The sequence below is a fragment of the Arvicanthis niloticus genome, chromosome 6, assembly GCF_011762505.2.
Source record: "Arvicanthis niloticus isolate mArvNil1 chromosome 6, mArvNil1.pat.X, whole genome shotgun sequence".
NCBI lineage: Eukaryota > Metazoa > Chordata > Mammalia > Rodentia > Muridae > Arvicanthis > Arvicanthis niloticus.
Window position 1 is genome coordinate 86,937,452 of NC_047663.1, and position 27,339 is coordinate 86,964,790.

The 27,339-nt window shown below is 43.1% G+C and overlaps 1 protein-coding gene across 8 annotated transcripts in view; it reads right to left on the minus strand.

Annotated features, from left to right (window-relative positions):
- The window catches only part of Fbxw11 (F-box and WD repeat domain containing 11), a 98,077-nt gene that overhangs the window by 28,790 nt on the left and 41,948 nt on the right, over positions 1–27,339 (minus strand). For 4 of the 8 annotated variants that reach the window (XM_034504866.2, XM_034504865.2, XM_034504863.2 and 1 more), the window contains 2 exons: positions 8,601–8,663; positions 4,188–4,413 (listed from right to left, as the gene is read on the minus strand). In XM_034504866.2, the coding sequence (XP_034360757.1) occupies positions 4,188–4,413; positions 8,601–8,651 (277 nt within the window). In that variant the 5' untranslated portion in view covers positions 8,652–8,663. The remainder of the gene's footprint in view (positions 1–4,187; positions 4,414–8,600; positions 8,664–27,339) is intronic. The other 4 variants (XM_034504868.2, XM_034504864.2, XM_034504867.2 and 1 more) reach the window with 1 other exon arrangement.

Here is a 27,339-nt window from a genome sequence, read left to right on the forward strand (position 1 = left end):
CAGTGTGTCTGGCTCTTATTACTCTACCATGCTGATGGAGCAGCCCCTCCTCCTCCTAAGGCAACACGAGGACACATCACTGCCTCAGCAGAATACAGCCGGATAGTGCACACACATTTCTGCACATCATTGCCTCAGCAGAATACAGCTGGATAGTGCACACACATTTCTGACAGTGCTGCTGGTGCTAACTGCAGGCACCTCATGAGAATTCAGAAAAATGTCAGCAATAAACTTAAACAATTAAAAGGCACTGATTTCAAAGTTCAATGTGTAAAAACTACCATATCAAAATGAACCTCAAATGTGTGATGTCAGCTCAATTGCCTTGGTGAGGCCAGCTTAACACAGCTGCTAAGATCATACAGTAACTTCCGGTAGTTCAGAGACCTTCGAAGAGCAGCTGTAGAGAGCCTCAACCCCCACCTCTGCTGCTCCTTGCTTCACGAGTCACAGCTGTGGTTATAAAATCTTAAGTTAAAAACCTTTTTAAAATAAAACAACCACCTACAACCAGTGCCCAAAGCCTTTGCTGGTTCTGTGTGAGTCTAAGGGATAAAGGAAGTGAAAATAAGCATAGGTCACAAACCCAAGGCTTCCCATTACACCATCCAGAAAACCAAATGACCAAGTGAAAATGCTTCCGAGTCACACCCACTAGGTGGTAGGCACACTTCAGACACACAGTCTTTAATCCTCCCCCACACTGTGCCTACATAGAAGAGGATGGGCAAGCCGGGCAGTGGTGGTGCACGCCTTTAATCCCAGCACTTGGGAGGCAGAGACAGGCGGATTTCTGAGTTCAAGGCCAGCCTGGTCTACAGAGTGAGTTCCAGGACAGCCAGGGCTACACAGAGAAACCCTGTCTCGGAGAGAGAAAGGAAAAAAAAAAAAAAGATTTAAGGAAAAAAAAAGAAGAGGAGGATGGGCAACTGTGTGTGGAGTCTGGGACTGAAGCCTTGGGGCTATCTAGTTCCAGTGCCCACACTTTCCACTCGTGATGCGGGGTCTCTGGCCCTGTACCCAACCTGAAGTCTCGGCTCATTCCTGCCCATCACTATGACCTTTGGTCTGCTCTATCGTATTTATAGTCTGTGATGGGCTTCTGTCCTTACTTGGGGGCTAGAAAATGAATAAACCATGGGCAGGGAGCTAAGCATTTCAACGTTTTAATTGTACAGATACCTCACCAAACTGATCAGCAAGACTTATCATCTTTTTTGAAGTACAATCTGCCTCTATTTTAAATGGTATAAATTTTCCCTTTAACAACAGTTCTTACAAACCACAAACTTAGCCTGCAGAAATTGACATTGCAGACTAAACATTTACCATGATTTTTAGAAAAGCGTATCATAATTATCACTTTTTCCACTGAACCAAAAGGAGCCAGAGACCACAAACATTTTCCACTTTTCCTATACTGACAGGTACGATGCTCACAGTAAGCACTTTTTAAAAGCCAAGACTATAGACAGTTTTTTAGAACTTATGCTTTTCACAAGCAAAAGTTTAAAATGATTATCAATCTTAAGAGTAGAAGGCCAAACTCCAGATACTTACTGAATGACTGGACACTGAACTAGCAGACTGGCTAAGTATTCTACATCGTACTAAACCTACGAAAGTGCATAGAGACTTCTCCTCCCCATAATGCTCTACCAACATAGGTCTGAGAAGAACTAACGCCAGGTTTAATCCAAGTCTACTAGCCACAAACACAATCAGCTGGGCCAGCTTGTCCCTGGCTATTAGATTCTCGTGTATGAAATATACTGACATATGTATATATGTTCAGATCAAATCCTGTTAAAACAAATAGCATTTTAACAGAAATATTTCCATGTCCTAGCCAACAGTCCATTCATTTCATATAACATTCAATACCACAAAATTCCACGTTAACAGAGATATGGACAATGCCTTAAAATTTGCTGTAATGAAAACTGAATTGTATGCAATTATACTAACCATATTTATATACATAACACATGTTCATCTGTTCTGCCTCTTCTCCAAGGCTGTGCACACCCCAGAAGAGGCTGCTGGAAACTATCAAGGGAACTTCAACAGTGCCACCTTGTGGCTATTCTGTAAACATACGCGGCAACTGCCCACATCTAAACCATTTGGAAAGCAAATAAGAAAATAAAACCAAAACAAGAGAAACAAACAATAAATAGATTTGCTTGAGAGAATGGAGGCTCCACCTCATTCCTTAGTAGCCACTGACGAGGAACAGTACAATCAGCAACTTGAAAGACTTTCCTGACCTTTCCTGGTGCAGCACAATGCCAGGGCTCTGAAGTTCCAGCAGCGCACAGAGGAGGTATGCACAAGAATCCATTCCCCTATACCTTTCTCTCTCACAGTGAAAGGTCCTCTTCTCATCCTCCATAACTACAAGTGAACTGAGTCACTGTCCTCATTAGGTTTTTATCAACTTGACAAAGGCTAGAGTTATGAAAGAAAGCAAACTGAGCATGCCCGGAGAACAGGCCAGTAGGCAGCGGTCTTCGTGGTTTCTGCTTCAGCTCTGACTTCCCTCAATGGAGGACTGTCAGCTGTAAGATGAAAAAGTGCCAACAGCTGAAAACCTGCTGCTGCTGAGGCAGGGCTGCCCCATCTTGGGAGGTTCCCACCTGTGCTGGCATGATGGCAGTAAGCGCTGCACTGACTGTCTAAGGAGAACCAGCATTCTCCTCAGAAGTCAGAGCTCAACATCTTACCAACCAAACTGAAAATGAAACACTTCAAAGTGAGAGAAAAAAGTCTTAAGTGGTTAAAACCCAAAGTACAGTGAAGTAAATACCTTCCGTGTGAGCGATGGGTGCAAGTTTGCATGTCACCAGCCCCACCACGATGTACCCCAACAGGGAATTAAAATGTCTAATACAGGTTTAAGGTATGATAGTACATCAGTAGGTTCACCAAAGACCACAAATGCAGCAGGACGAGGACAGCACAGATGCTGTGTGTTGGGAGGCGCGGGCACAGGGGGACACAAGAGGTCTCTGTGCCTTTTTGGGGGAGGGGGGAAACATGATTTTAAATATTCCCATCTTCTCATCTGTATATAAATGTCAGAGTTCTCGGTCAGACTTGAAAACACTTTTGAACAAGTCCTTGGCAATCTCTAAATTGTTCTTGGTGACCTTGATAACCCTTTGATCAAAATTGAGATCAGAGGGACATATAAAAAGTCACCTTTGTGTCTTTTTTTTTTTTTTTTTTTTAAGGATTTGCTCAGGACTAAAACTGTCATAAATACAAATAAAACTTAACCAGAAAACTGTACCCATAAGTGCACATGCATGAGAGAGGATGGTGGGACTTCACTAAGGAGCAGACAGAGAAGCAGGTGTCAACAAATGTTAACAGGCTGGAGAAAGGGACCAGGCTGGGTCCCAGCAGCCACACAGTGGTGTGGCTCATAGTCACCTCTAACTTCAGTTCCAGAGTATCCTACACTCTTGCATCCTCCATGGGCACAAGAAAACCACATGGCACAAAGATCTACATCATACAGACAATACTCATACACATAAAATAGGTAAATTGAAACAAAAGAAGAAAAAGAAAAACACTAACAAAGACACACTACCAGTTTCCTCAGCTTCTTGGCCATTGCCTAAGTATCACTTCAGACAAGGGAACAATCTCAACTCTTTGAGGCTTGCTAAGATTCAGACTTACTGTAAAGCAGACGTGTGTGTGTGTGTGTGTGTGTGTGTGTGTGTGTGTGTGTGTGCATATTTTGTATGTCTCTCCCTGGTTGGCCTCAAAATAATCCCATTTTAGCCTAATGAGTTTTGGGAGAACAGGCATGAGTTGCCATGCCTAGCTCATACATTTTTAAAATTACATGTTAAGTACAGATTGTCTAGATAAAATGAAATAGTGTTATCTTTAAAAACAGAAAAGCAGCTAGTACTGACTAGCACACAGCAAGATCAATCGCAGGAGTGGCCTGCGTTTCCTAGAAATTCATCTACTGCATTTTACTATATGGCACTTGAGGAAGGATTAAAGTCTAACTACAAATCCAGTGGCTGTCCAGAAACAACAGCTCACAGTGTACTCGCTCATTCTGCCATTACCTTCACAGACCCCACTCAGCGCTGCCAGGTTTAGGGACCAGTCACCTTGCCTGCCCAGTAACTGTGAGGAGAGATACAGCTACCTACCTGGTAAAGCGGTGATAAAGTCCCGCTGCAACATGGGCTTCAGGTAAGAGTTAATATGTCCATGCTGGTAATGACACATCCGTGAGATAAGGTGCTCCACAAATTCCACCTGATCTGACTCAGACCACTGGTCAAAGTACTTAATGCACAAGTCCTTCTCTTTCTGGTAGTTCCCCTCTGATGGCCTCTTTCTGGAGACAATCACAGATGACGTTCCATTACTTATCTGTTTTGGAAAAACAAAGAAACAATAGTTAGCTAGAAAGGTATTTAATCAATTTCATTAGAAAAACCTTTCGTCCTATGGATTTATTCTTAAAATACCAATTTTAACCTAAGCCAAATTAAGTTCTTTGTTCATTCATTTATTACACAAATAAAATGTACTGAGGGCTCATAGCCTCAAATTAACTACCACAGTAATTACTGAAGTTGCAGTTGTTTCTAAAGCTGACTGGTGTCTTAGCTTACCACTCCCCATTGTGTACTGCACCACCACTCCACCATTAGATAACTCATTTGGAGATGATCATCTTAGAGGCACTAACTGCCCAACTTGATAAGCCAGCATCTAGTCGGCTAGGAGTAGTCTGTCTCCACTTCCTCAAAATTAAAAGTTAATGTTTCTCTTATATTCTCAAGATTTTCTAAGACCTCAGATAGATGCCTGAAACCATGGACCCAAACACTACATGTTTCTGCCTATACATACATACATACATACACACACACACACACACACACACACACACACGAATGATAAAGCAGAACTTATAAATTATGCATAGCAAAAATTATTGACAATAATAGAATACTTAAAAATGCTATAATATGTACGTCTGTCTGTCCTCCCAATCTACACTTGTGAAGTTTTTCATTTAGCATGTTTAGATACAGCTGACCATAGGCACCGTGAGTGATCACAGCCAGAGCAGGGCTGGACTAATATACAACAACACTAGTGGTTCTCACAGCTGAGCATGCATTGGAGTAGCTGAGTTAACACAGACTGTGATTCTGTCTGTCTGGATGACAGTCTCAGAATCTGTATTTTAAGTTCCCAAGTGCTGCTGAGTCTGCTAGACCAGACTGCATTTCAGGGGATCACACTGAGAACCCCCATCTATCTTAATAGAAGAGGGGCCTAAAAGTAAGTCAATCTATAAAGCTTCATTTTCTCCTAATAGTTTTGACCCTTCCACATTAGTTCTGATGGCTAATAAATGCTGGCCAAACAGCTTAGGTTTTCCACCCCCTTCTTTTTGCCCTATTTCTTAGAAAATAATCCCAAATCCTGGAAAGGTATTCATCTGGACGGTTTTATATGACCAGCATGGTCCTTTCTCATCCATCAGTTCCATCGACCTTTCCCTGCACAGCAGCATCATCTAACCTGATGACACAGCTTAGCCTAAGTTGGACTCTAGGAACCCACAAGTGCAAAGAGATCTCTGACTCTGTGGCCTCCATACTTGTCCTGTGGCCTCCATACTTGCACTATAAAATGTGTGCACATTTATTAATTAAACATTTTAATTGAAACCACAGGACTCTAGGTATAATCCTGGGAAGGGTTCAGTTGCAGCACCCCTTCCCTAGAAAAAGAGAAAAGAAAAAGCCACAGATACTACTTCTTAGATGCCAGCACCCAACAATCTAAACGCTGGGAAGATGCGCAGCAGGTAAGAGTACTGGATCTGTAAGCATGAGGACCAGAGTTCAAATCCCCAGAACCCACATAAAAATCTAGACATGGGCCAGACATAGTGGTGCATGCCTTTAATTCTAGCACTCGGGAGGCATAGACAGGTGGATCTCTTTGAGTTTGAGGCCAGCCTGGTCTACAAACAGAGTTCCAGGACAGCCAGGACCATTACACAGAGAAATCCTCTCTAAAAAAAAAAAAAAAAAAACCAAACAAACAAAAACCCTCCCTGAAAAAACCAAAAACAAAATCAAAAACACCCAGGCATGGTTACACATGTTGTAACCCTAGCATGGGAGTGTGTAAACAAGCAGACAACAAGAGTTCAGGGGCTAGTTGATTGGCCAAAAGAGCTAAAAATGCAAGAGACCCTATCACCCTATCTCAAGGTAATAAGGCTGAGAACAATAGAAGACAATGTCCAGACACATCCGTGCAACCGTACATACCCTCTCCATCACCAAAACAGTAACAGTCTGTATCCCTAGACTCAAAGCCACAACCACTATAATGCTATTTAAAAACAACATCAGGTCTTTGGTTTGGTTTGGTTTGGTTTGGTTTGGTTTTTGAAACAGGGTGACTCTTGAGTGGCCCTGACCGTCCTGGAGCTCACTCTGTAGACCATGGTGGTCAGAGATCCACCTGCCTCTGCCTCCTGAGTGTTGGAATTAAAGGTGTGTGTCACCACCACCTGGCTACATCAGTGTTTTGGTGTGCCCTTGGCAAGCCATCTGCCCTTTGATGGCCTACTTGCATATCCTAACAGAAGGTAAGACCTAAAGAGGTGAATTACAAATGTCCATTAATTCCGTTAGAGACTTGTTCCCAACATCTTACGTACAATGAAGAACTCTCATTAATAGTATGTTCTCATATTAAACTAGACTAAACTCAAGGAAAAAAAAAAAAAAAGACAGAACCTCTGTAAACTTCAAAGGAAACCTCTGACCTTCCTTGACAAAAATCTTTTTAGTTTCATATCTCAAGTGTGCTTTTATGTGTACACTTCCAGGCAGGCTCAGAAAGCACTCATCTTTCACTTAATTTACATTACCCATCTATTTCCAATTCTCCATGCCACCCCCAATTCCCAGTGAGGGATAATTCAATTGGCATCTGTTACCACCAGAGGGCAGCATTGAACAGGCATTCTAAGAGTCCCGTTTGTTCAGACTCCCATCTACTTGCCTCATAGAACATGAGACAAAAGTAAAAATTCTTTGCTGTGATAAATATCATCAGCAAATATAAAAGGATATCTTATATAAAATATCAAATATAAAAGGATAAAGATAAAAGGAGATGTCAATGTTCTTTTAAGCAGAACAGCATCACAATGCTGTAAACGGAAAATAGAAGAAACTGCCTAATTACAAGCAATTGGTAATATCACAACCCATCTTTCTGCAGAGAAGACTGCAGTGTGGCCATTACAGCCCAGCTTTAAATACAGTAAGGCTGGATTAACTACTGGCAGCTTTGAAAATTATGGGAAAGACCAAAGGCGAAATGCAGGGTTTTATGGTGTTATGAGCACAATCACCAGGACAAAATCATGCTGCACACTGAAAGACCAACTGTGGAGCCTTGCAGACTACATGTGCTCATTCCTCCTTCATTCAACATCTGCTGACAATTTTCCAGAATGGCTGCTTTCACAACAGGTTAAACAGAATGATGGCAATAGCCTGCATCTGTGCACTGCTTCCTAGACCACAGTATTTTAACACCCACTTTCTTACTTTGACAGGCAAAAGGTTATTATTTCATTCACCATCTAGTTTCCCACTGAGTAACCAACAAGGAGATGGACAGATGGACGAGCCTGGATGCTAAGCAGGTGGGAGTCACTGCAGGCTAAAGGGTCACAGTGAAGACAGGATGGAGAGGGATGTGGAAGGCCAAGTATGTTCCTTTTACACATGATGTTCAAAAAGACAAACAGGCACATGTGTGCTTAGGAGCACATTTCCAGCTGCTATCCCAGCCCCCGGTGGCCCAGACAAACCCCGCAGCCCTACTGCCATTATTTGACCTTGGTCCATATCGTCTTACGCTTGTTGGGCGCACAGTATTCTAGCTAACTAACCTACTTTATAGTTTTCAAATGAGTCCAGGTCACTTTTTCCCTTTATTCTATGTATGCTGTGCCTTTACGCGTGTCCTCAGAAGAGAAAACTGCTCACCAGCACGCTTAATGAAAACACTAAACCATGAAGGTCTGTGTGTTCCCCAGACCTCCATCACAAAGCCTGGCAAAGCCTGGGAGGGTGGACAGAAAAGGAAGAGAGCCAGGAAAAGGAGACTGAGGTGAAAGGGGACAGCACCCCTTAGGAAGAGCAGGGTAGGAGGAATAGGGTGCAAATGGAGAAAAGCAGCTGTCTGCACTTGCTGCAGGACTGGCATAAGGTCTGCACTTGGCTCTAAGCCAAAAGCCTCCACCATCCCTGGGATGAAGGATTTCTACATGATCTTCTATCTTAGGTCACAGAGTAGGTATTTTAGGATAGTGCCCTTTTGGAATCTTCCAGAAAACTCCCAACATCTTTACTAGCAGTAAGGATACTTCCCAGAGAAAATGGTGGGCAAGCAGGGTGGTTTCTGAATCTGGCAACCCTACCCAAAACAGGTGGACTCTGCTCTCAGTGAGGACACAGGGAAGGCAGAGCTTTATCTACAGTCATCTGCTAGCTTATCATGCCTACCTGCCAAAGAGCACTTTTCTTTGGGGACTCATCTTCATTTTGATCTTCCATAACTGAAGTGTTCTAAAGGGGGAAAAACAGGTTATTTGAATTATGCCAAGTTCTGCAAAACCTAAATGACTACAAGACACAAACTTTGAGATCCCAAACTAGAGTGTATGTAAGGATGTAAACCCAAGAACTCTGCCTTGTTGCTCACACATGCCATGCTGGGTCAGAAAACTATACTCAGCTTTCATAAATCAATAGTAAGCAGAGTTGTCACTTGACTGAGGAGCCGCTAACTCGTAGGGTAGCCTTCAGCACCACTGCTGTTCTACCGCTTGTGGCAGAAAGCTCGGAGACTCACAAGTTCCCAATGGCTGCACACAATGTCTCCTAGAATGCCTGCTGCTCAGTAATGCATCCCACCCACCAGCAATTAAAAGTGACAAGGCCTCCAAAGGCCCTCCTCCTTCCCCCTCCTTCCACAGCTGGGGAACGGCCTTGTCATCTCTCCCTCAAGAAGAGGATGCTGTTAGTCACTAACAATCTGGCTTGCCTTTGGAACATGTTTTCTTTCCATTTCTGTGTTTACTACACAAAGAAGTACTGTGTAATCATCCCTTTGGTGACCTAGTGGCTCAACAGATGCCCATTAACTGGAGATTATACATGACTGGGTTTTCCCTTTTGAAGCTTCTACGAACAGCTAAGTGAAACCTTAATGAGAAGGGGAAGTAGGTGAGTTGTGCTCAGAAAGGAGTGACAGACAGCTCGCGTGTGGTCAGGGTGCTCTAAGGTTCCATCCCAAACCTAGAACTCTTAAGATTGGAACACAAAACTTCAACTCCTACATCTGTCCTGCAGTATTTTTGGAAGGTCCAAGGGAACCTCTGTTTACATCTTCAAGGATAAACTTTCTCAAACTGCCCCCTACTTTTCCTTTATCCTTGGGTCCTAAAATGTGTGGACTTAACCCAAAGTACTTCCCCACAGAACAGTGGATCCCCAACAGCTGCTAGGAGTCAGCCCTGAGTATGAGTCACTGCTGTGTGACCTTAGGCAAATGAAATCACTCATCAGAGAGCCACGGGGTGTGGTAAGATCACCAGTGCTGTGCCTGGTGCTGAATCTCTGGTCAAAGATACTCTCCTTCCCCTCTTTGAGGACACTACTTTCCAAGGTTTCCTTTGCACATGTTTACAACTTCAGTGACCTGGGCAGAGCAGAATGGCTGTACAAGGAAATTCTTCCTCAATAATCTTAAAAGTCACAGAATGTCAAGATCAATGACAGAGTATAGGAGAAAGGGGGTGTGGGAGGCAAGCAGTATGTCCTAGTGTTCAAACCCAGGGGCAACAGTGGACAATCCTGAAGCGGAAAGATGGAGGAGAAGTGAACATAGATCTACTGCATCTATGATCTGCTGGAGCACGGGAAGGGGCTGGTCCTGCAGCTCCAAAGCTGTAGGATCTCCATGACACAGGGCAACAACAGGTTATCTGAGAGGAGTGCCAGTGAGGTTCCAGTGTTGATGGTATAGCAGAAGGCAGAGGCCTTAAACCAGAGCAGTGACTTACTGCAATGCACATTTCCAAGCAACAATGTATGCACAAAAGGCTACACTGTGTGACACACTGCAGCTTCCATGACTCGTGGGTGTTTTGTTTGTTTGGTTTGGGTTTGGGTTTTTAATTTTCTTTTGGATGGAGGTTACAAGGGCAAAGGGTGGGTATGAAGGGACAGGGAGATGAGTGGGATTGGCAGTGCATGGTGTGAAATTTATAAAGAATCAATAAAAAATTTTTAAAAAAAGAAAGAAAGAAAAAGAATAGCAAGGAGACAGAAGCAGGCCACACAAGGAAAGCACAGAGCATGGAGAGAATGGGAAGTCAAGTGCAAGAGAGCCAGAGTCCTTGTCACTCATAAGGCCGGTATTATAGTCTATGCTTAAACCTTCTGCAATCTGGACAGTATCTTTGTTCCTTACTGCCTGAGTATGGCAGTTAGGAAGAGTGGTTCTGACCTAAGCATTGTCATGTTTTTTACTCAAGAAAGAAGCAAGAATGTCCAGAGTCCTGCAGACTACACCAGTAACAGCATCATCACTGTGAGAACTTTCAATTCACCTGTCCCACAATAGCAAAGACATTAATTATACAGCTGAGAGGAAGGCTCTTGTGAAGAAATAGCAACTATTCTCTTCGTGCTAAATTACAGAGGCTAAGTGTACACACTTCAGTGAAACCCTCTGAGGGCCAGACTAAACCTGCCTCCTACACATTCCCCAGCTTCTCTTATGATACTTGAGAAAAGCTACAACAGAGACCACTATTCAAGCTATACGATGAGGCTGGGTTTCATGATTTCCACCCATTTCTACAGCTCCAATGTGAGCCCTCATTCTGCTAGAAAGCACACTGGACCACATTCCCAGTAAATCACTTCTAAATGGTATTTAATCCTACATAGCATGAGAGATACTGAGAGAAAAAGGACCCTGGGTCTAAGTTCGTTTGAGAAACACTGTCTATGTACATGAGCACACACAGTCACCCAAGCTATCACATGTTCCAGTAAGGGACCAGGCTACTGTACATTCTGTGAAGAACTCTGAGTCAGACCTAGTTAGTTTCTACTGCTTCCCTCTAGCTAGGTGGACATGAGCAGCCCTCAGTAGTAATCTCTGCTAACAACAGCTCCACATCTCTAGACTTCAGACAAACAGCTCTGACTAAAGGGGAAGGGATGCTTTGACAGTCACAAGCAGAAGCCACTTCTTTAGTGCTTTCTCAGTCTTCCACATAGGATTCCAGAGACTTCTCTTGGGAAAACTGTCTGTGTCACACACTTGCGCACGCACGCACACTCACACACAGTGCATACACAACATGGGTGCACACATTTTTTTATATTACTTCTTAAAAACCCACAAGTCTAAGGTTCAGGTGGAGCCAGATTAGTTATACACATCCAAACTGTCAGGTGAAACCATGGGGTCAGCCCATCTGAGAGGTGAAACCCTCAAGTCCCAGAGTTTCTGGGATAGGGGGATTCTTTGAAGACCCACACGCCTTCCTCACTTCCTGCTTATAACCACTTCTTGTCTCCTGTCTGTCAGTAACACCACACAAATGGGTAAAAATTTAGACCCTCTTTTTCTGAACCCACCAGCAAACAATACCATCTAGGAAGCAGCCAGTGGGACTCTTGGGAGATTGGCCTGGGCACTACTGATATGTAGGGACAGAAAATGTCTTGTTATGGCAGCTGTTGTGAGCATTATAGGAAACAAAGGGTATCCCAGACTTCTGTCTGTTGTGTAGCATGGCAATGTGACCATCAAAGTATCTTCAGATTGCCACTTGTCTAGGGAAAAGGAGGGCAGACTCAGCCTGCTCACTTGAAAGGCAGTACTCTACGAGTGTGTGCGGTGCACTGGCCTTCAGAGGATACTACAGGGCTGTCTGCTTGGCCCACGCAGCACTGTAGGCTCTTCACATATGCGTAACTGTAGCACAGCCACATGGCTCCTTTGTACACTAGGCCCCAATGGAAGGGCCTGTAAGCCCAGGTTCTTGGAAGGCTGAGACAAAATCGCTGGGTCTGAAGCCAGCTTAGACCACAAGGTGAGTGGTGCATATCATATACACAGTCAAACTGTATATTTACCTCCCTACCTTCTAGGCTAACCCCTGTTTACCATCAGGTCAGTTATGTAAGAATCTTATGTTATTAAAGAGTTCTTACTAGAGATTCATAGGCTTTAACAAAATAGTTATAATACTCTGAGTAATTTTCTGTCTCTGCTTAAACCACATTGCTATGGCAAAATGGTATGACTATGTGGCATACAAAACCTAAGGAAGGAAGCCCCGCTAATCACAGTACAACAGACCCAACCCAAAGTACAAGATTCCAGACCTGCCACCAGAATCTAATGTACTGCTGAGATCTTCTGCAAGTAATATCAATTAAATTAGAAACATCACTATGTACCTTACCTAGCAGTCTACCAAGAGTAGAAATGACAGCAGTTGCCATTTTAAAGATTATGGGTGTCAAGGCGCCACGGCCCACATGCAGAAGTCAGAAGGCAGTCTGCAGTAGGTTCTCTCCTGCCTACCATATGGGTTTGAGGACCAAATTCATCAGGCTTTACCTGTACCCACCAAGCCAGTGCTCTGGCCAAAGAGTTACCATTTAATGACTGTCCACAATAGTCAGGCTTTGAAACTTTTAAAAACTGTGTATGAATTCCCTCTATTCATTATAACATCCCTACCAGACAAGTATACAAATTCGAGTTTACCAATGACAAGAACCATAACTGAGAAATATTATTATTCAACTGGCCTGCTGTTTCACATCAGGAAGTACCAGACTTCAAAGCCAGCTTCTTTCTCCATACATAAATGCCTCAGTAACAGGGTGCACGTAGCTAGTTGGGATCCTACAAGGATCCCAATCTTGTTTTAAACACCCTTTCTCTACCATCACAAGGAAACTAGACACCGAGGATGTGGCCTTTAAAAACACTATTCAACACTGGGCACCATGGAAGGGCCTGGAATCCCAGGTGGTTGGGGGCTGAAACAAGATATTGGATCTAAAGCCAGCTTGCACTACAGGGTGAGTTCCAAGCCATCAGGGACAACTTAGCCAGACCATGTTTCTCAGATCTACAAGGAAAAAGAGGCTGGTACAGCTGGGTGGCAGAACGTTTGCCTGACATGCACAGGTCCCGGCTTCATCCACAAAGCAAACCCACCCAACATTCCAAGGAGAAATCAAGTAGTACAAATTTCCATGCTGAGGAAAAAACACTGGCTTGATTAGTTGAATCAATTAGTTAGATCTCCATTAAATGTACCCAAAGACTTAAAAAAAATTCTAGTTTTTAAAAAAAGCACAGTTTTAAAACTGCCCTAAGGTACATAGTCTGTAACAAAAGGCTCAGCAGAAGCTTCTTCTCCCCCACGACTTTGTTAAAACTTCTCCCAGACTGGACTGGAGAAAATCCCAGAAAACTGCAGCCACCAGCGATGTGAAGGGCTTTCTCCCTTCTCACACTATGTGACAAACACTGGAACTGCCAGTCAGCTTCCAAACAACTCATCTCCATTTTCTTTAGGCTTGAAGATAAGTAGGGAAGTTTCTTTGCCGGTAGGTGTCGCTAAGCAACAAAGAATATATATAACTTTGAAATTTCCCCACTTTGAGAATCATCTAAAAGGAACTGGCCCTCCCTAGTGATTGGTGGTGTCATTAACTTTCCTAAGTCTTGCTTAACATTGTGTCACTGAAATTTTTAAGTACAACAGCAGTTTATTCTTTTTCATTTTTGTATACTATTTTAAAACTTCATTATCACTGAGGATTTAGCTTAAAATCAGAGAGCTTGCCTCCATAAGGCCCTGGGTTCTATCCCCGAAATTCCCAAACTGTTACATGGCACAGTCACTTCCATCCCAGATTTTCCTTTCTTCTTCCTTGGTGTTTGAGGTCTGGCCTGGACCTCATACAAGCAAGCCCAGCATACTGGGCCACATCCCAGTCCACTTTCAGCATTTACAAATAACTCTGCTGTGTCTTCTGGTATGCACATGTGTGATGCTATTAGGTCTAGTAACAAGTACAACTGGATCACTGCAGTACATGCCAGCATTCTCCCAAAGCCTGTGCCTAGCTTCAAGTTCCCAGGTGACTTGTTTTCGGACTATGCATTTTCCCCTAGCCCATTCACACAGCAACCCTGACCTTCAGTCATAAGGTAAGGCAACGGGAACCGCTCTCTGCAGGCTGGACTGGCAGGCCGTGGGGTGGGCGGGACACGGCTCTTAACGTTTTCAGAGGGAAACTCGCAGATATCAAAGTCTAAATGAATGCATTCAGAGGTCTATGGGGTCCATGGCCGAGTGGAGTTCCCCCAGAGGGGGAGGTGGGGTAGGTCCCTCCAGGAAGGCAGGCAGCCAGCCTTAGACTTGCAACCCCGCTGTGCGAATCATTGGAGTAATAAACTACTGTGGTTGGTCTGCACGGGCTCCTCTTTTAAATAAAAAAAAAAAAAAAAAAAAGGTAATATGGCTGCCTCTGTGACATCAGAAAGCCTAATTTAAAACTATGTGAGATATGTAGAAGAACAAACTACAGTATGCAGACACACAGCTGTCTCTCCGTATCTGTTCAGACCTGATCTCAGGAACCTCCTCAGAAGTCAAACCGGAAGAACAACTGCAGTGCTCACACATACGCTTCATGTGTGCTCTTTAAGCCACCTCTAGACTCCTCACGGTCCTGTCCATAAAATGCTGTGAGCTGTCCCGCTGGACAGTGCTGCTCAGTGGATAATGATGACAGCAAAATGTGTACACGTCCATGACACACATAGTCTTTTGTTATTACACACACATTCTCCTTTTGTTTGTTTTTATTTTTTTGTTTGTTTGGTTTTTGGGGGTTTTTTTGGGGGGGTTGGTTTTTTTTTTGTTTTGTTTTGTTTTTTTTTTTTTTTTTTTTTTTGGTTTTTTGAGACAGGGTTTCTCTGTGTAGCTCTGGGTATCCTGGAACTCACTCTGTAGACCAGGCTGACCTCAAACTCAGAAATCCATCTGCCTCTGCCTCTGCCTCTGCCTCCCAAGTGCTGGGATTAAAGGCGTGCGCCACCACTGCCCAGGCATTTTGGTAAAAAGACTTATTTAGCTGGGTGGTGGTGGCACACGCCTTTAATCCCAGCACTTGGGAGGCAGAGGCAGATGGATTTCTGAGTTTGAGGCCAGCCTGGTCTACAGAGTTCCAGGATAGCCAGGGCTATACAGAGAAACCCTGTCTCGAAAAACAAAAAGCAAAAACAAAAAAACAAAACAAGACATTTAATTTATGTATGTGAGTACACTGCAGCTGTCCTCGGACACAACAGAAGTAATGCATTGGATCCCATGGTTGTGAGCCACCATGTGGTTGCTGGGAATTGAACTCAGGACCTCTGGAAAAACAGTCAGTGCTCTTAATTGCTAAGCCATCTCTCCAGCTCCTTTGTTTTGACATTTTTAACCTGACGTTAGTTAAATCTCTCCTTGCAGGTAGACAGCCATTCGTATACCACAAAATGTGAGCACAAGCTCAACTACTGTTGATTAGTTTGGTGAGTGATTTTTACTATGAGCATTTGCCTGCATGTATGTATGGGCATCATGTGCATGCATGTCTGGTACCTATAAAGACTAGAAGAGAACCCTGGAAGCCCTGGAACTGTTGTTACCAACAGCTGTGCTCTGTCTTGGGTGTGCTGGGAACTCACCTGGGTCCTCCACAAGGGTAGCAAATGTTCTTAACCATCTCTCTCTAGTCCTGTAGAGACTAATTTGACAATGAAAGGCTGTGAGCCACAATGAATGTGGATCTCATCGTGCAAATTAAACAAACATTAAAGGTAAATAAATAAATAAATAAATAAAATGTAATTGAATACCAACCACATCACAATCACTGATTACATATTGTCCAACATACCATCAGATCCATCCAAGACTAAACCATAACGCCAAAAAACTACAGAGTTTATCAAGACAGTTACACTTACAATACGGTAGCTACCACTTGCTGAGTAATTAAAACTGGGAAGTAAAAAATAAATAAAAAAAAAAAAAAAAAAAAAAAAGAAACTATGTCCATCAAAAGCTTGATTGACTTAAAGAATAAAGAGAAAACAGATTCAACACAATTGTAGTCAAAGTAGCAGGAGGCCTCCCAGGCAAGCCTCTCCTCCCTGTTGCCACACCCGCCCCTAACCTAAGCACCACTGCCACCCACCTGCCATATACACAGTGAGCAAACCTAAAAGTTCATAGAGAAACACAAAGGGCCCAAGAATCAAAGCAATCTAAAGAACTAAGCTAGGGGATCCACACCATGGAATCCCCAGTTCTAACATAAAACTATAACACAGGATAGCCATGAAGACAAACGAGTAGACACATGACCAAGGGAAGAACACAGATCCAAACACAAGTCCACACAGTAAGTTCACCTGACTAAACACTGGTGACCCTTCAGTGCAGGAGGAAGAGAATGGTCTTTTTAGTTAAAACACCATAGAACTTGTTATTTTTAACATATCTTCAGCCTTCTCCTAACCTCCACACAATCTAGTGTTCACCAGCGATCTAAATATAAATGATAAATAATAAAGCTATCAATATTTATCCAACACATGCTTATGGTATTGGGATGGGAAAGTTTGCTTAAACAGAACACATCCTTTACTGTTAAGCTCAATGCGATAAATTGCAGTACAGTTAAGTAATTCTGCTCATTACAAGCATTATGTGTGTGTACATATGTGGAGACCAGAGTCAATGTCAGGTGTCTTCTTTGATCCCTCTCTGGGGTTTGGTGAGGCTGGCTGGCCAGTGTGCTCCCAGGCTCCTGCTGTCTGCCTCCCTGTGCTGCAGCTACAGAAGTGCACCACTGGCCTGGCTTTCACAGGGGTGCTGAGGACCTCATGCTGTGCAATACTGACAACTGAATGAACCTCCTTTCCCAGCCCCTGAAAGCATTATTAAGTGTGCAAAAAGCATATTTGCATCTGGTGACAGTGAAAACATCCTAGGAGTGAAGGTGATGATGCTTCATCCCACACTGCACAGGACAATGACACACACAATAGCTCTTACTTAACAAAAAACAAAAAAACCCACAACTGAATTCCAAACAGGTAAAATACATATACAGGCATTATACACACATACACAAATAATTATTTTTTAAAGTAATCAACCAAAATATTGCCTCCTAGAGATAAAACTACTGCCATTAACTTGGTGCAATAATCACAAAGTACCTTTGTACATGCATAAAAATTGTTTAAGACATGCTAGCGAAACTGCTTTTTCCATGCGTCTCTGTGTACATACATTTTTGTTTAAGTGGCTGCAGTTTATTTCATCCCATAAGTTGTGAGATCAACAGGAAGTAAAGATACTGTTTTAGTTCTATTAAGTACAACATGACAACAAACTTTTGCACCTATAAGTGCCTCTGATTTGGGCTCCCTGAAACGTAGATGCTTGGAAACCTGAGTTTCATAATGGATGACCAAACTGACTTTCACTGTCTCTAAAGTTATCAAATATTTTCCTAAAAACAGAATCTACATCCAAGTCCCTTTATCCAACAGTCACTTCCTGCCCTGTGAACAGAGAGCGGCACTTCCTGACACAGCTCTGTAACTCCCAGGAACAGGCAGGAAGCCCTAAAGTTCCTCAAACAGGGTAATGACACCAGATGAAAACACTTAAATCTAAAGAAGGAAGAAATGCAAAGAATAAGAAAGAAAATGCTAATAAAATAAAATTTAAAAATCAGGCTATATACACATTAATTTTAACTGACAGACAATGTTGCTAAAAGAAATTTAAGGCACAAACATCTAGATACCCTGTGTCCAGGGGTCACAAAACTTAAGCAGTCAGTATTACCACTGTCAGAAACACAAGACAATGTCTGTCAGAATCTCAAATGTTTTTGGAAGAAAGAAAAATCCATCATAAAACTTCTATGAATCCCTCAAGAGACCACAAATGGGATTTTAAAAAACAAACAAACAAAAAACCCTGAAGAAGAAAAAAAAAAAAAAAACAGGAACAAAGCTGTGTTTTAAAGCACACAGGACAGGACAGCCACGCTCAGCAGGCACACTCAGATAGTTAATATTCAAAGCCCACTCACGATTAGGAGCTGTCGGGTAACACTTACGTATGGTCCCCTCTGACTTGAGCCCCATACCCCAGAAGATGATTGGGAAGCGGTGCTTCATACACTGATGACCATAAGGACTAATGAAGGGAAGCTAATCCCAGCACCTTGGAAACAGAGGCAGGCCAGGGGGAAATCAATCAAACCCTGTCCCAAATTAAAAAAAAAAAAAAAGTAAAAACCTACCTAACACTATACTTTATGTTCCAAGATGAACTATTTCCCCTATTCTCAAGAACAGAGCCAGAATGCTCATTCATGTACCAAACAAATGTTACTAGTCATAACCAGTACAGTAAAATCAAGAAAACACAAATAAAAAAACACCAAAAATATGGATGGCAGCATATTTGTGTAAAAAGAAAAGGAAAGCACACACCAGAAAGTAAAAGTAATACACAACAGCAAAGCTGCAGGACACAGGGATGAGATCAAGGGTGGACTAGGGCAATCAGGCAGGCGCTCAGCAAACCTGACGTCCAGACACAGCAGGAGGTTAAACAAGGCCTGGCTCTTCCTTGTGCCTCTCTGAGCAATAGCCAGAACAGACATAAAATCAACAAGTCTAGTGTCAGAGTCATGACAACTAACAGAGGGGAAGGGTGCATGGTAAGAGCTAGCCTTTGAAAGACAATTCTTAAGCAAAACAGAAATATGAAAGGCACTGTGAAGGAGAAATCCCTCAACTTAATATAGAACATCTACAAACACCACACTTACTGGAAAAAAGTCAACTTTTCTGCTAAAGTCTGAACTATCAATCCTTTCAACAGTGTATTAGAAACCCTCTTAGTGCAGACTCAGGATGGGAGGAAAGTCAAACTTCTGTTCACATATGGCACGACTAAAAAAAAAAAAAATCCTGAAAAGGGTGGAGGGGGTTGCTGGCAAGGTAGCTCAGTATTTAAAAGCGTTGCCTGCTCTTCCAGAGAACTGAGTTCATTCAGTTCCCAGCACCCACGTGGTGGCTCACAAATGTCTGTAACCATCATCAATTTTAACTATCAGACAGACAATGTTGCTAAAAGAAACTTAAGACACAAACATCTAGATACCCTGTGCCCAGGGAGCACAAGCAGTCAGTATTACCACAAAGTCAGACAGACAATGTCAGAATCTCAAGTACTCTTTTGGAAAAAAGAAAAATCCATCCTAAAACTTCTATGAATCCCACATAAGACCACAAATGGGATTTAAAAAAAAAAAAAATGTGAAAAATAGGACCAACGTTGGGTTCCCCGAGACAATCAGATCCTGGGGCCTCTGATGTCCTTGTCTGGCTTCCAAGGGCACCAGACATATGCACAGGCAAACATCCATACACATAAAAGTAAGTTTAAAAAAAAACGGAAAAAGTTTAAAAACCTCCTGTAATGATGCTTACAGCAGGATATGGACCACATACTTAAGGAACGAAGTCTCTTCAACAAATGGTGCTAGGACAACCAGAGACAGAAACCAATGACTCTAGATACAAGCCTCTCACATTTCCCCAAAGTAATTCAAATAAATAAGGAAACTTGTTAATAAGGAGTTAAACTCAAAGCCAGAGGGCAGATGGCTCATTGGGTAAAGGTGCTGGCCACAAGCCTGAGGACCTGAGTTCACTGCCTGGGACCCACGTAATGGAAGGAGAGACCTGAGTCCTACAATGTCCTCTGAGCTCCCACATGGATCACAGACGCAGAATCAATCAATCAACATAATATGCAAGAATTTTACAGAGGCCAGCTGTGGTGACACACACTTTTCATCCCAGCACTAGAAGGCAGAAGCAGGTAGATCTCTGCGAGTTCAAATCCAACCTGGTCTACACAGCAAGTTCTAGCTAGGGCAGTAGGACTATACAGAAAGTATCTTTCTCCCCCTCTCCCTCTCCATTCCCTTCCCCTCTCTCTCCCCTTCTTCCTCTCTTCCTCCTTCCTTTCCTCCACCTCCCCCCACTTTTTTTTTTGTTTTTGTTTTTTCAAGACAGTTTCTCTGTGTAGCGCTGGCTATCCTACAACACACTCTGTCGACCAGGCTGGCCTTGAACTATCATCTGCCTCTGCCTCCAGAGTGCTGGGATTAAAGGTGTACACAGCACCACCACAGCTAAGAGACCCTATCTCAAAACAAAAACAAGAAAACAGAAACCAAGAACTATACATTTCTAATATTATAAGTAAAAATAGGAATAAACCTTTTTAACTTTAAAAAGGTCTCCCCGACCCAAGGAAAAAAAACTCCAAGTGAAAGCAATACATCATGGCTAGAAACTAAGAACCACAGAGAATCTTAGAATGAGAATATCTGGGGATACAGCTCAGCGGCAGAATGCTTGCGCAGTTAAGGGACTGGATTCAGTCCCAACTACTAGGGTGGAGAAAAAGAATCCTGAGAACATTCTCAGGACAAGACAGCTCAGGTGACAAAGTAAAGCATACCTGAGGGGTTGGGCAGGCGTGAGACGGAAGCATCAAACTTTACTTTGTACATTCATCCAGAGAGAGAGAGAGAGAGAGAGAGAGAGAGAGAGAGAGAGAGAGAAATTGGTTCCCTAAAAAGATGTAAATTCAAACAATTTTTCCTAATGGGTTATTAACACAAATATTTTGTAGAGAAAAAATATGTATGCTAAAACTCAGTCCTAACATACATTTGGAAAATACTACTCAAGCAACTGTAAAGCTAGCATGGTGACCAAAACAGTAACTAGCCATTTGGGAGGCTGAGGCAGGAAGCCCTTACTGAAGGCTAAGTGGAGGAATGGGACAGCACTGGGGCTGAGGGTTTGAACTCATGGGGCCGGCTTCCATCCATAAGAAGGTAGAGGTTCCAGAGAGAACCAGGTGGCATCTCCTAGCATACTGGCTGGGCACTGAGCAATGATATCTCACCAACACTCAACACTCCCATTGTACTGAGTATAGGAAAACCCAAGAGTATAGGAAAACACATGAGTGTACAGAGCACTTAAAACAATGACAAAGGTACATCAAAAATGAGCTGACCCTGAAGTACCCACTAGACAAACTGAGCAATTTGACCATCAAAATAATGACTAACAGACTACGGCCTACAGTAAAACAGGGAAGCCAACTACTGACACAGTGGATGAAAATCAAGTGCCAGGGAGACAGATGCTTGCATTGACTCTAAGGACCTCTCTACAGACTACAGAATTACAAAGGGATAAAGAACTTTATTATGAAGGACGCCTGCTGGGCTCTACTTAAACCAAGCGATCACTGTTCAGAAGACAAATCAAAATCACACTCAGCCTAGAAGGTGCTCTGAGCACAGAGCAAACCCTTGTTCTGATCCTACCACAGATGCACAAGGAAACCTACACCAAGACACCACCTAACAGCTAGTCTGCAACTCACACAATTGGCAGGGTTACCAGGATCCAGCAAAGACAGAAATGCTAACCCAGAATGAAAGAGGTACACCGAAGACAGCACACCATTCCTAAATGCATGGCCTACCACAGAGGACCTTCTGAAGAACTTTAGTGATACTTAGGTAGGGCCTGAGGACTGATGTCAGCAATGTGTCAATGTTAACTCCCTGCTGAGTCCCACCAGACTTCTAGGACACTATCCCTGCACAAGGCAGGAGAGCAAGACAGCAGCCAGCTTTACTTAGAAACTTTTAGAAACGCTGTTTTTTGTAATGCACCTGCAACTTTTCTATGAGCCTGAGGACAGCTCAAATGAAGAAAAAGAAACCTTCCAATGGCTTGTCCACATTAATATCTAGCACTTCAAATTATGTGATCATACAACTAAGCATGGATATGATGAAATACTTGAAACACCCTCCCCCCTTTCAGTTTAAATAGAATCAGGTTTATCTGTTTACTTATTTACTTTATTTACTTGTTTATTTTTGCAATGCTAGGGCTGAAGTCAGGTCTGCACCCAGTCCTAAGCTTTTTTCTTTTTATTATTGGTATAAAAAAGTTATTTTTATTTCTAAAAAATTAAATCCTGGGACTAGGGAGATAGTTCAGTACATAAAGTGCTTTACTGGAACCCATGTAAAAAGCCACCTGCAATCCCAGCATTTGGGAAGCAGAGACAGAAAATCCCTAACAGCTAACTAGACTAGTCAGAATCAGGGAGCATCAGATTCACAAGAGACCCTGTCTCAACAGAATGGAAAGATACCCAACATAAACTTAGGATTCCCACAGCATAGCCATACATGTGAGTGCACACACACACACACTTAAATCCTTTCTACACATTTTTTTTTCCCACCAGAGTCCTTCCTTGCCCCACTGTCTTCCTCGTCTCATCCAGTTCCCGGCCCCATCACATCTTTTCTTTCATTTTGTTTTTGGCACCCACTGAGATTGATTTAGGGCAGCCTACATATACATGAACATTTTACCGCAGGTGGCTACACTGAATAAAATGGCTCTCACTCCCTATTTGTGTCTACAGGAGGAATGGGGCCTCCTCTGGCTCCCTGACAGCATGCATGGTATGTAGGTCTCATGGTGATTGATCATCAGAACTGTGAGGGTTCAGAACAGCAATGGCCATGCCCTGGCCAAGAGACAGTGTTCCACAATCCACTGCTTCTGCCATTCCTTAGTTTCTTCCTCAGCCCCTGGCCCTGGAAGGGGTGATCCAGATGTCTCATTTGAAGCCCAACTTTTCAAGAGTCAGTCAGTTTCAGCATTTTGATCAGTTATGAGCCTTTGCAATTACCAACACCCATTGAAAAAATACACTTCTGTGACTGAATCTGAAGACAGAGCTAATCCATGGGTGAAAACAAAGCTATTTTGAAGGCGCATCAATCCCACTTAGCAAAACCACAGCAGTGGCTTTCCCCACTCAGCCTCATGGCCTCCTCAGTCATGGGCTTCTCACCAGGTTTACAAGGGTTTGGGGTGAATTCCTGTAGTGGCAGCCTCAAATCTAATCAGAGTAACTGGTTATGGTTATGAACACACCCCCCCCCAAACTATTACTGTCAGATGATCTTAAGAAGCATTTGGGGCCAGCAAGATGGCCTGGCAGGTAACAGCACTTGCTCTGCAAGCCTGATACACAGAGTTCAATCCTTAGAACCCACGTAAGGTGAAAGGAGAGAACTACGCACGCATGCAAGCACACACACTAAAGAAAAAGGCTGAACTCAAGCTAGTGCTGACTGAGGACACTAGGTTCATGTGTTTCCCAGGCCATCCATGATAGTGAGGAGTGCAGTTCTGATCCTTCTAGGATTACTTCATGATTCTTTCCTACCTGTCAGCATAGATATTATCACTGTAACCCTTAACTTTTCCATTCCTTTTGTTTTAAAGATGAGAGATTTTGAACTGGAAAGATGGCTCAGTGGTTAAGAACACTGGCTGCTCTTCCAGAGGTCCTGAGTTCAATTCCCAACAACCACGTGGTGACTCATGACCATCTGTAATAGGGTTTGAAGCCCTTTTCTACCACATAGGTGGACATGCAAACAACACACTCAATCATTAAACAAAATACGTAAGTAAATAAAAATGATTCTAATTTTTGTTTTGCTCTTTATTTTGAATTAAGCAACTAACAAGTTGCTTAATATTAAAAGTAATATTACAGACTCTAGTAAAGCACACCTGATGTTCTCAAGGGATAGGAAGCTTCCTTATGTAAGATAATTTGTGCTTACGTGTAATCTGTCTAGGACTGCCAACTTGCTTTTTGCATTAGCTGGTCATAGCATGATGGGCTACAGGGGTCCCAGGGCTGATAGGAGATGTATGAGAGAGTATACAACTATGGTAACTGAATCATCTCAACACACAACTCTAGACACACTGTCCAGGTAGCTCGGCCAGAAGGCCTGGGCTGCTGAGAGAGAGCTGGCACAGCTTCATGCCTGGAAATGTCTCTGGGGCTCTTTCTCCCGGCCAAGTGTATCCAGGGGATGTTCTTTCATCAGCCATGAGTTCAGCTGACTCAAACATACGCTCAAGTTGCTCGGAGTAAAGAGCTGCCATGTGTCATGATGTCTGCCAACTTTGATGCCACCGGCAACAGGCGTTCCAAATTTCTCAAAATAATTAACATGCCACCTTAGTGAGGGTGTGGTGAGATGTGTTCACAATCAGAACCATGTGACAAGTTCCCCCAACCCAGCCCTGTGCAGTTCAAATGGAGCTAAGGACGGAGGTGACAAGTGCACATTGTATACCTAACACGGAGACTCTGAGTGACAAGTGCACACTGTAGCACCTAACACAGAGACTCTGAGTGACAAGTGACACCGTATATACCTAACACGGAGACTCTGAGTGACAAGTGCACACTGTAGTACCTAACACGGAGACTCTGAGTGACAAGTGCATACTGTAGTACCTAACACTGAGACTCTGAGTGACAAGCGCATACTGTAGTACCTAACACTGAGACTCTGAGTGACAAGTGCACACTGTAGTACCTAACTCAGAGACTCTGAGTGACAAGTGTACACTGTAGTACCTAACACAGAGACTCTGAGTGACAAGTGACACTGTATACCTAACAGAGACTCTGAGTGACAAGTGATACTGTAGTACCTAACACAGAGACTCTGAGTGACAAGTGACACTGTATACCTAACACGGAGACTCTGAGTGACAAGTGCACACTGTAGTACCTAACATGGAGACTCTAAGTAACAAGTGCACACTGTAGTACCTAACATGGAGACTCTGAGTGACAAGTGCACACTGTAGTACCTAACACGGAGACTCTGAGTACCTTGGTTAGTACCAAACTGTGGGATGCTTTTAAATCACATTATAGGAATGTATAGGAAAAAGCTAATATAAGCATCCTGAATAGGCCAGGAGTGATGGTAACACCTTTAACCTCAACACTCGGAGGCAGGAGCATGTGGACCTCTGTAAGTTTAAAGCCTGTCTGGTCTGCACAGTGAGTTCACAGTGAAGACAGCCAGGCTACATAGAGTCTATCCCTCAACAAAACAAAACAACAACCCAACAACAAATATCTAAATAAATGTACAAGGCATAAAGAAAAAAATGAAGCATCTCAAATTATACTCAAAAAAAGTCTCAACTACGTGTAGAATGTGAATAGATTCAAAACTTTAAAGGTGAGGGTTATCTCTCACTCTCTGCTTTTACCCCAATCCTGTTATTAACTATATATTCAGAAAAGATTACTGTTTGTTTTGTTTGTTTTGTTTTCAAGACAGGGTTTTTCTTTGTAGCCCTGGCTGTCCTGAGACAAACTCTGTAGATCAGGCTGGCCTTGAACTCAAGAGAGATCTACCTGCCTCTGCCTCCAAGTGCTGGGATTAAAGGCACATGCTACCACTGCCCAGCTAAAAGATTACTTTTTAAAGTAAAACAAAATTACAGCTAACTGGCTTAAAAGCAAAATCAACTTTCGTCCAAAGTTATGCCAACTCACAGAAACACTTAAATTCACAGACCTGAGAAAACCAAGTGCAAAGCAGTCCTGCTTATGCAATCCAGTGAGAACCAGACCACAGAGCCCGAACCTTTCCCTCTCACTATAGCTGACTGCACCCACTCTTCAGTCAGTGAATAATTACTGAGTACCCACTACCTACCGGTCTAGAAACAAGTGTGTTTACCAGGCACAGCACAGGAAAACATGACCTGTTTTTTCTCAGAACATGGATTGGGGTGGGGTAGGTGTGGCAAGAGACAGAAAAAACAAACCTACAATCTAATTTCAGCCAGTGCTAAGTGCTACGAAGGGAAAAAAAAAATCAAACCCCAAAGGATTGAGCAGTGGCCAGCAGGACATCATTGTCCACTCAGAGTCCTCTCCACAGACAACTGGCCCTGCGAGCTACCCGTGGCATAATGGCACTTCTGATGACCAACATAAGACTTTGAAAAGCTGTTTACACCCTAACTCACAGACAAGCTCTGCAATGCCTTAACCAGAGGGGTTCCTAAGATCAGAAACCAGCCATTCTTCAGTCCTACTGCCTCCCTTCCTCCTCTCAGGCACAGTTTTCTCACCATAAAACAGATCTAATGAGGAGGCCTGGTTGACAAAGTACTGCAGAGGATGTACAGGGCAGTTCAGGAACATGTGTAAGCAGGTACACGGTCACTGACTGTCTGTCAAGTTCCCACACTGCCAGTCAGGCTTTCCATTCCTGCACAAACATCATGACCAAGAAGCAAATTGGGGAGGACAGGGTTTATTCAGCTTACACTGCCACATTGCTGTTCATCACATACTGATCTCCCCTTAATGAACTAGACTGTCTCTGAACAACTCTTTTGAAGTGCCATGCCTGTGCTGTGAGCAGCCAGCCAGACTCACTCCATCAGCTATAAATTCTCATCAGATATCGGTGCTATGAATGACACCCATTTGGCCAGATGGACAACATGTCTAGTAATGTTACACTCCCCTTTTCTCTTTTCAGTCTCTGTCTGCACTTAATCTCTAACTCCAACACCAGCACCTCTACCTCAGGCCTAGTTTTGTGATCGCCAGTTTCATGTATCTTCTTGCCTAGGCTATTGTGGCCATTGTCTGCTCAAACACTAAGCCAGATGCTGCTGGGAAATTCTGAGCTAACTGAAGAGTGTATATACTGTGGCCATCTGCATTAACAGTGCACACAGTGTGGCCATCTGCATTAAAAGTGTGCACAGTATGGCCCTCTACATTAAGAGTGCACATAGTGTAGCTGTCTGCATTAAGAGTGTACACAGTGGGGGATAGGGGAAAAAGTATGGCCGTCTACATTAACAGTGTATATAGTGTGGCCATCTGCATTAAAAGTGCACACAGTGTGGCCATCTGCATTAAAAGTGCACACAGTGTGGCCATCTGCATTAACAGTGTACACAGTGTGGCCATCTGCATTTCACCTGAAAGTAAATTGGGAACCAGCATGTGTCAAATGATAAGTCCTCAAGAAAACTTGGGGAGTCAAAGGAAATTTTTTAGCACTTACATATTTTTTTGAGCAGAGAGACATATAGAGGTCAAAGGACAACTTGTAGAAGTAAGTTTTC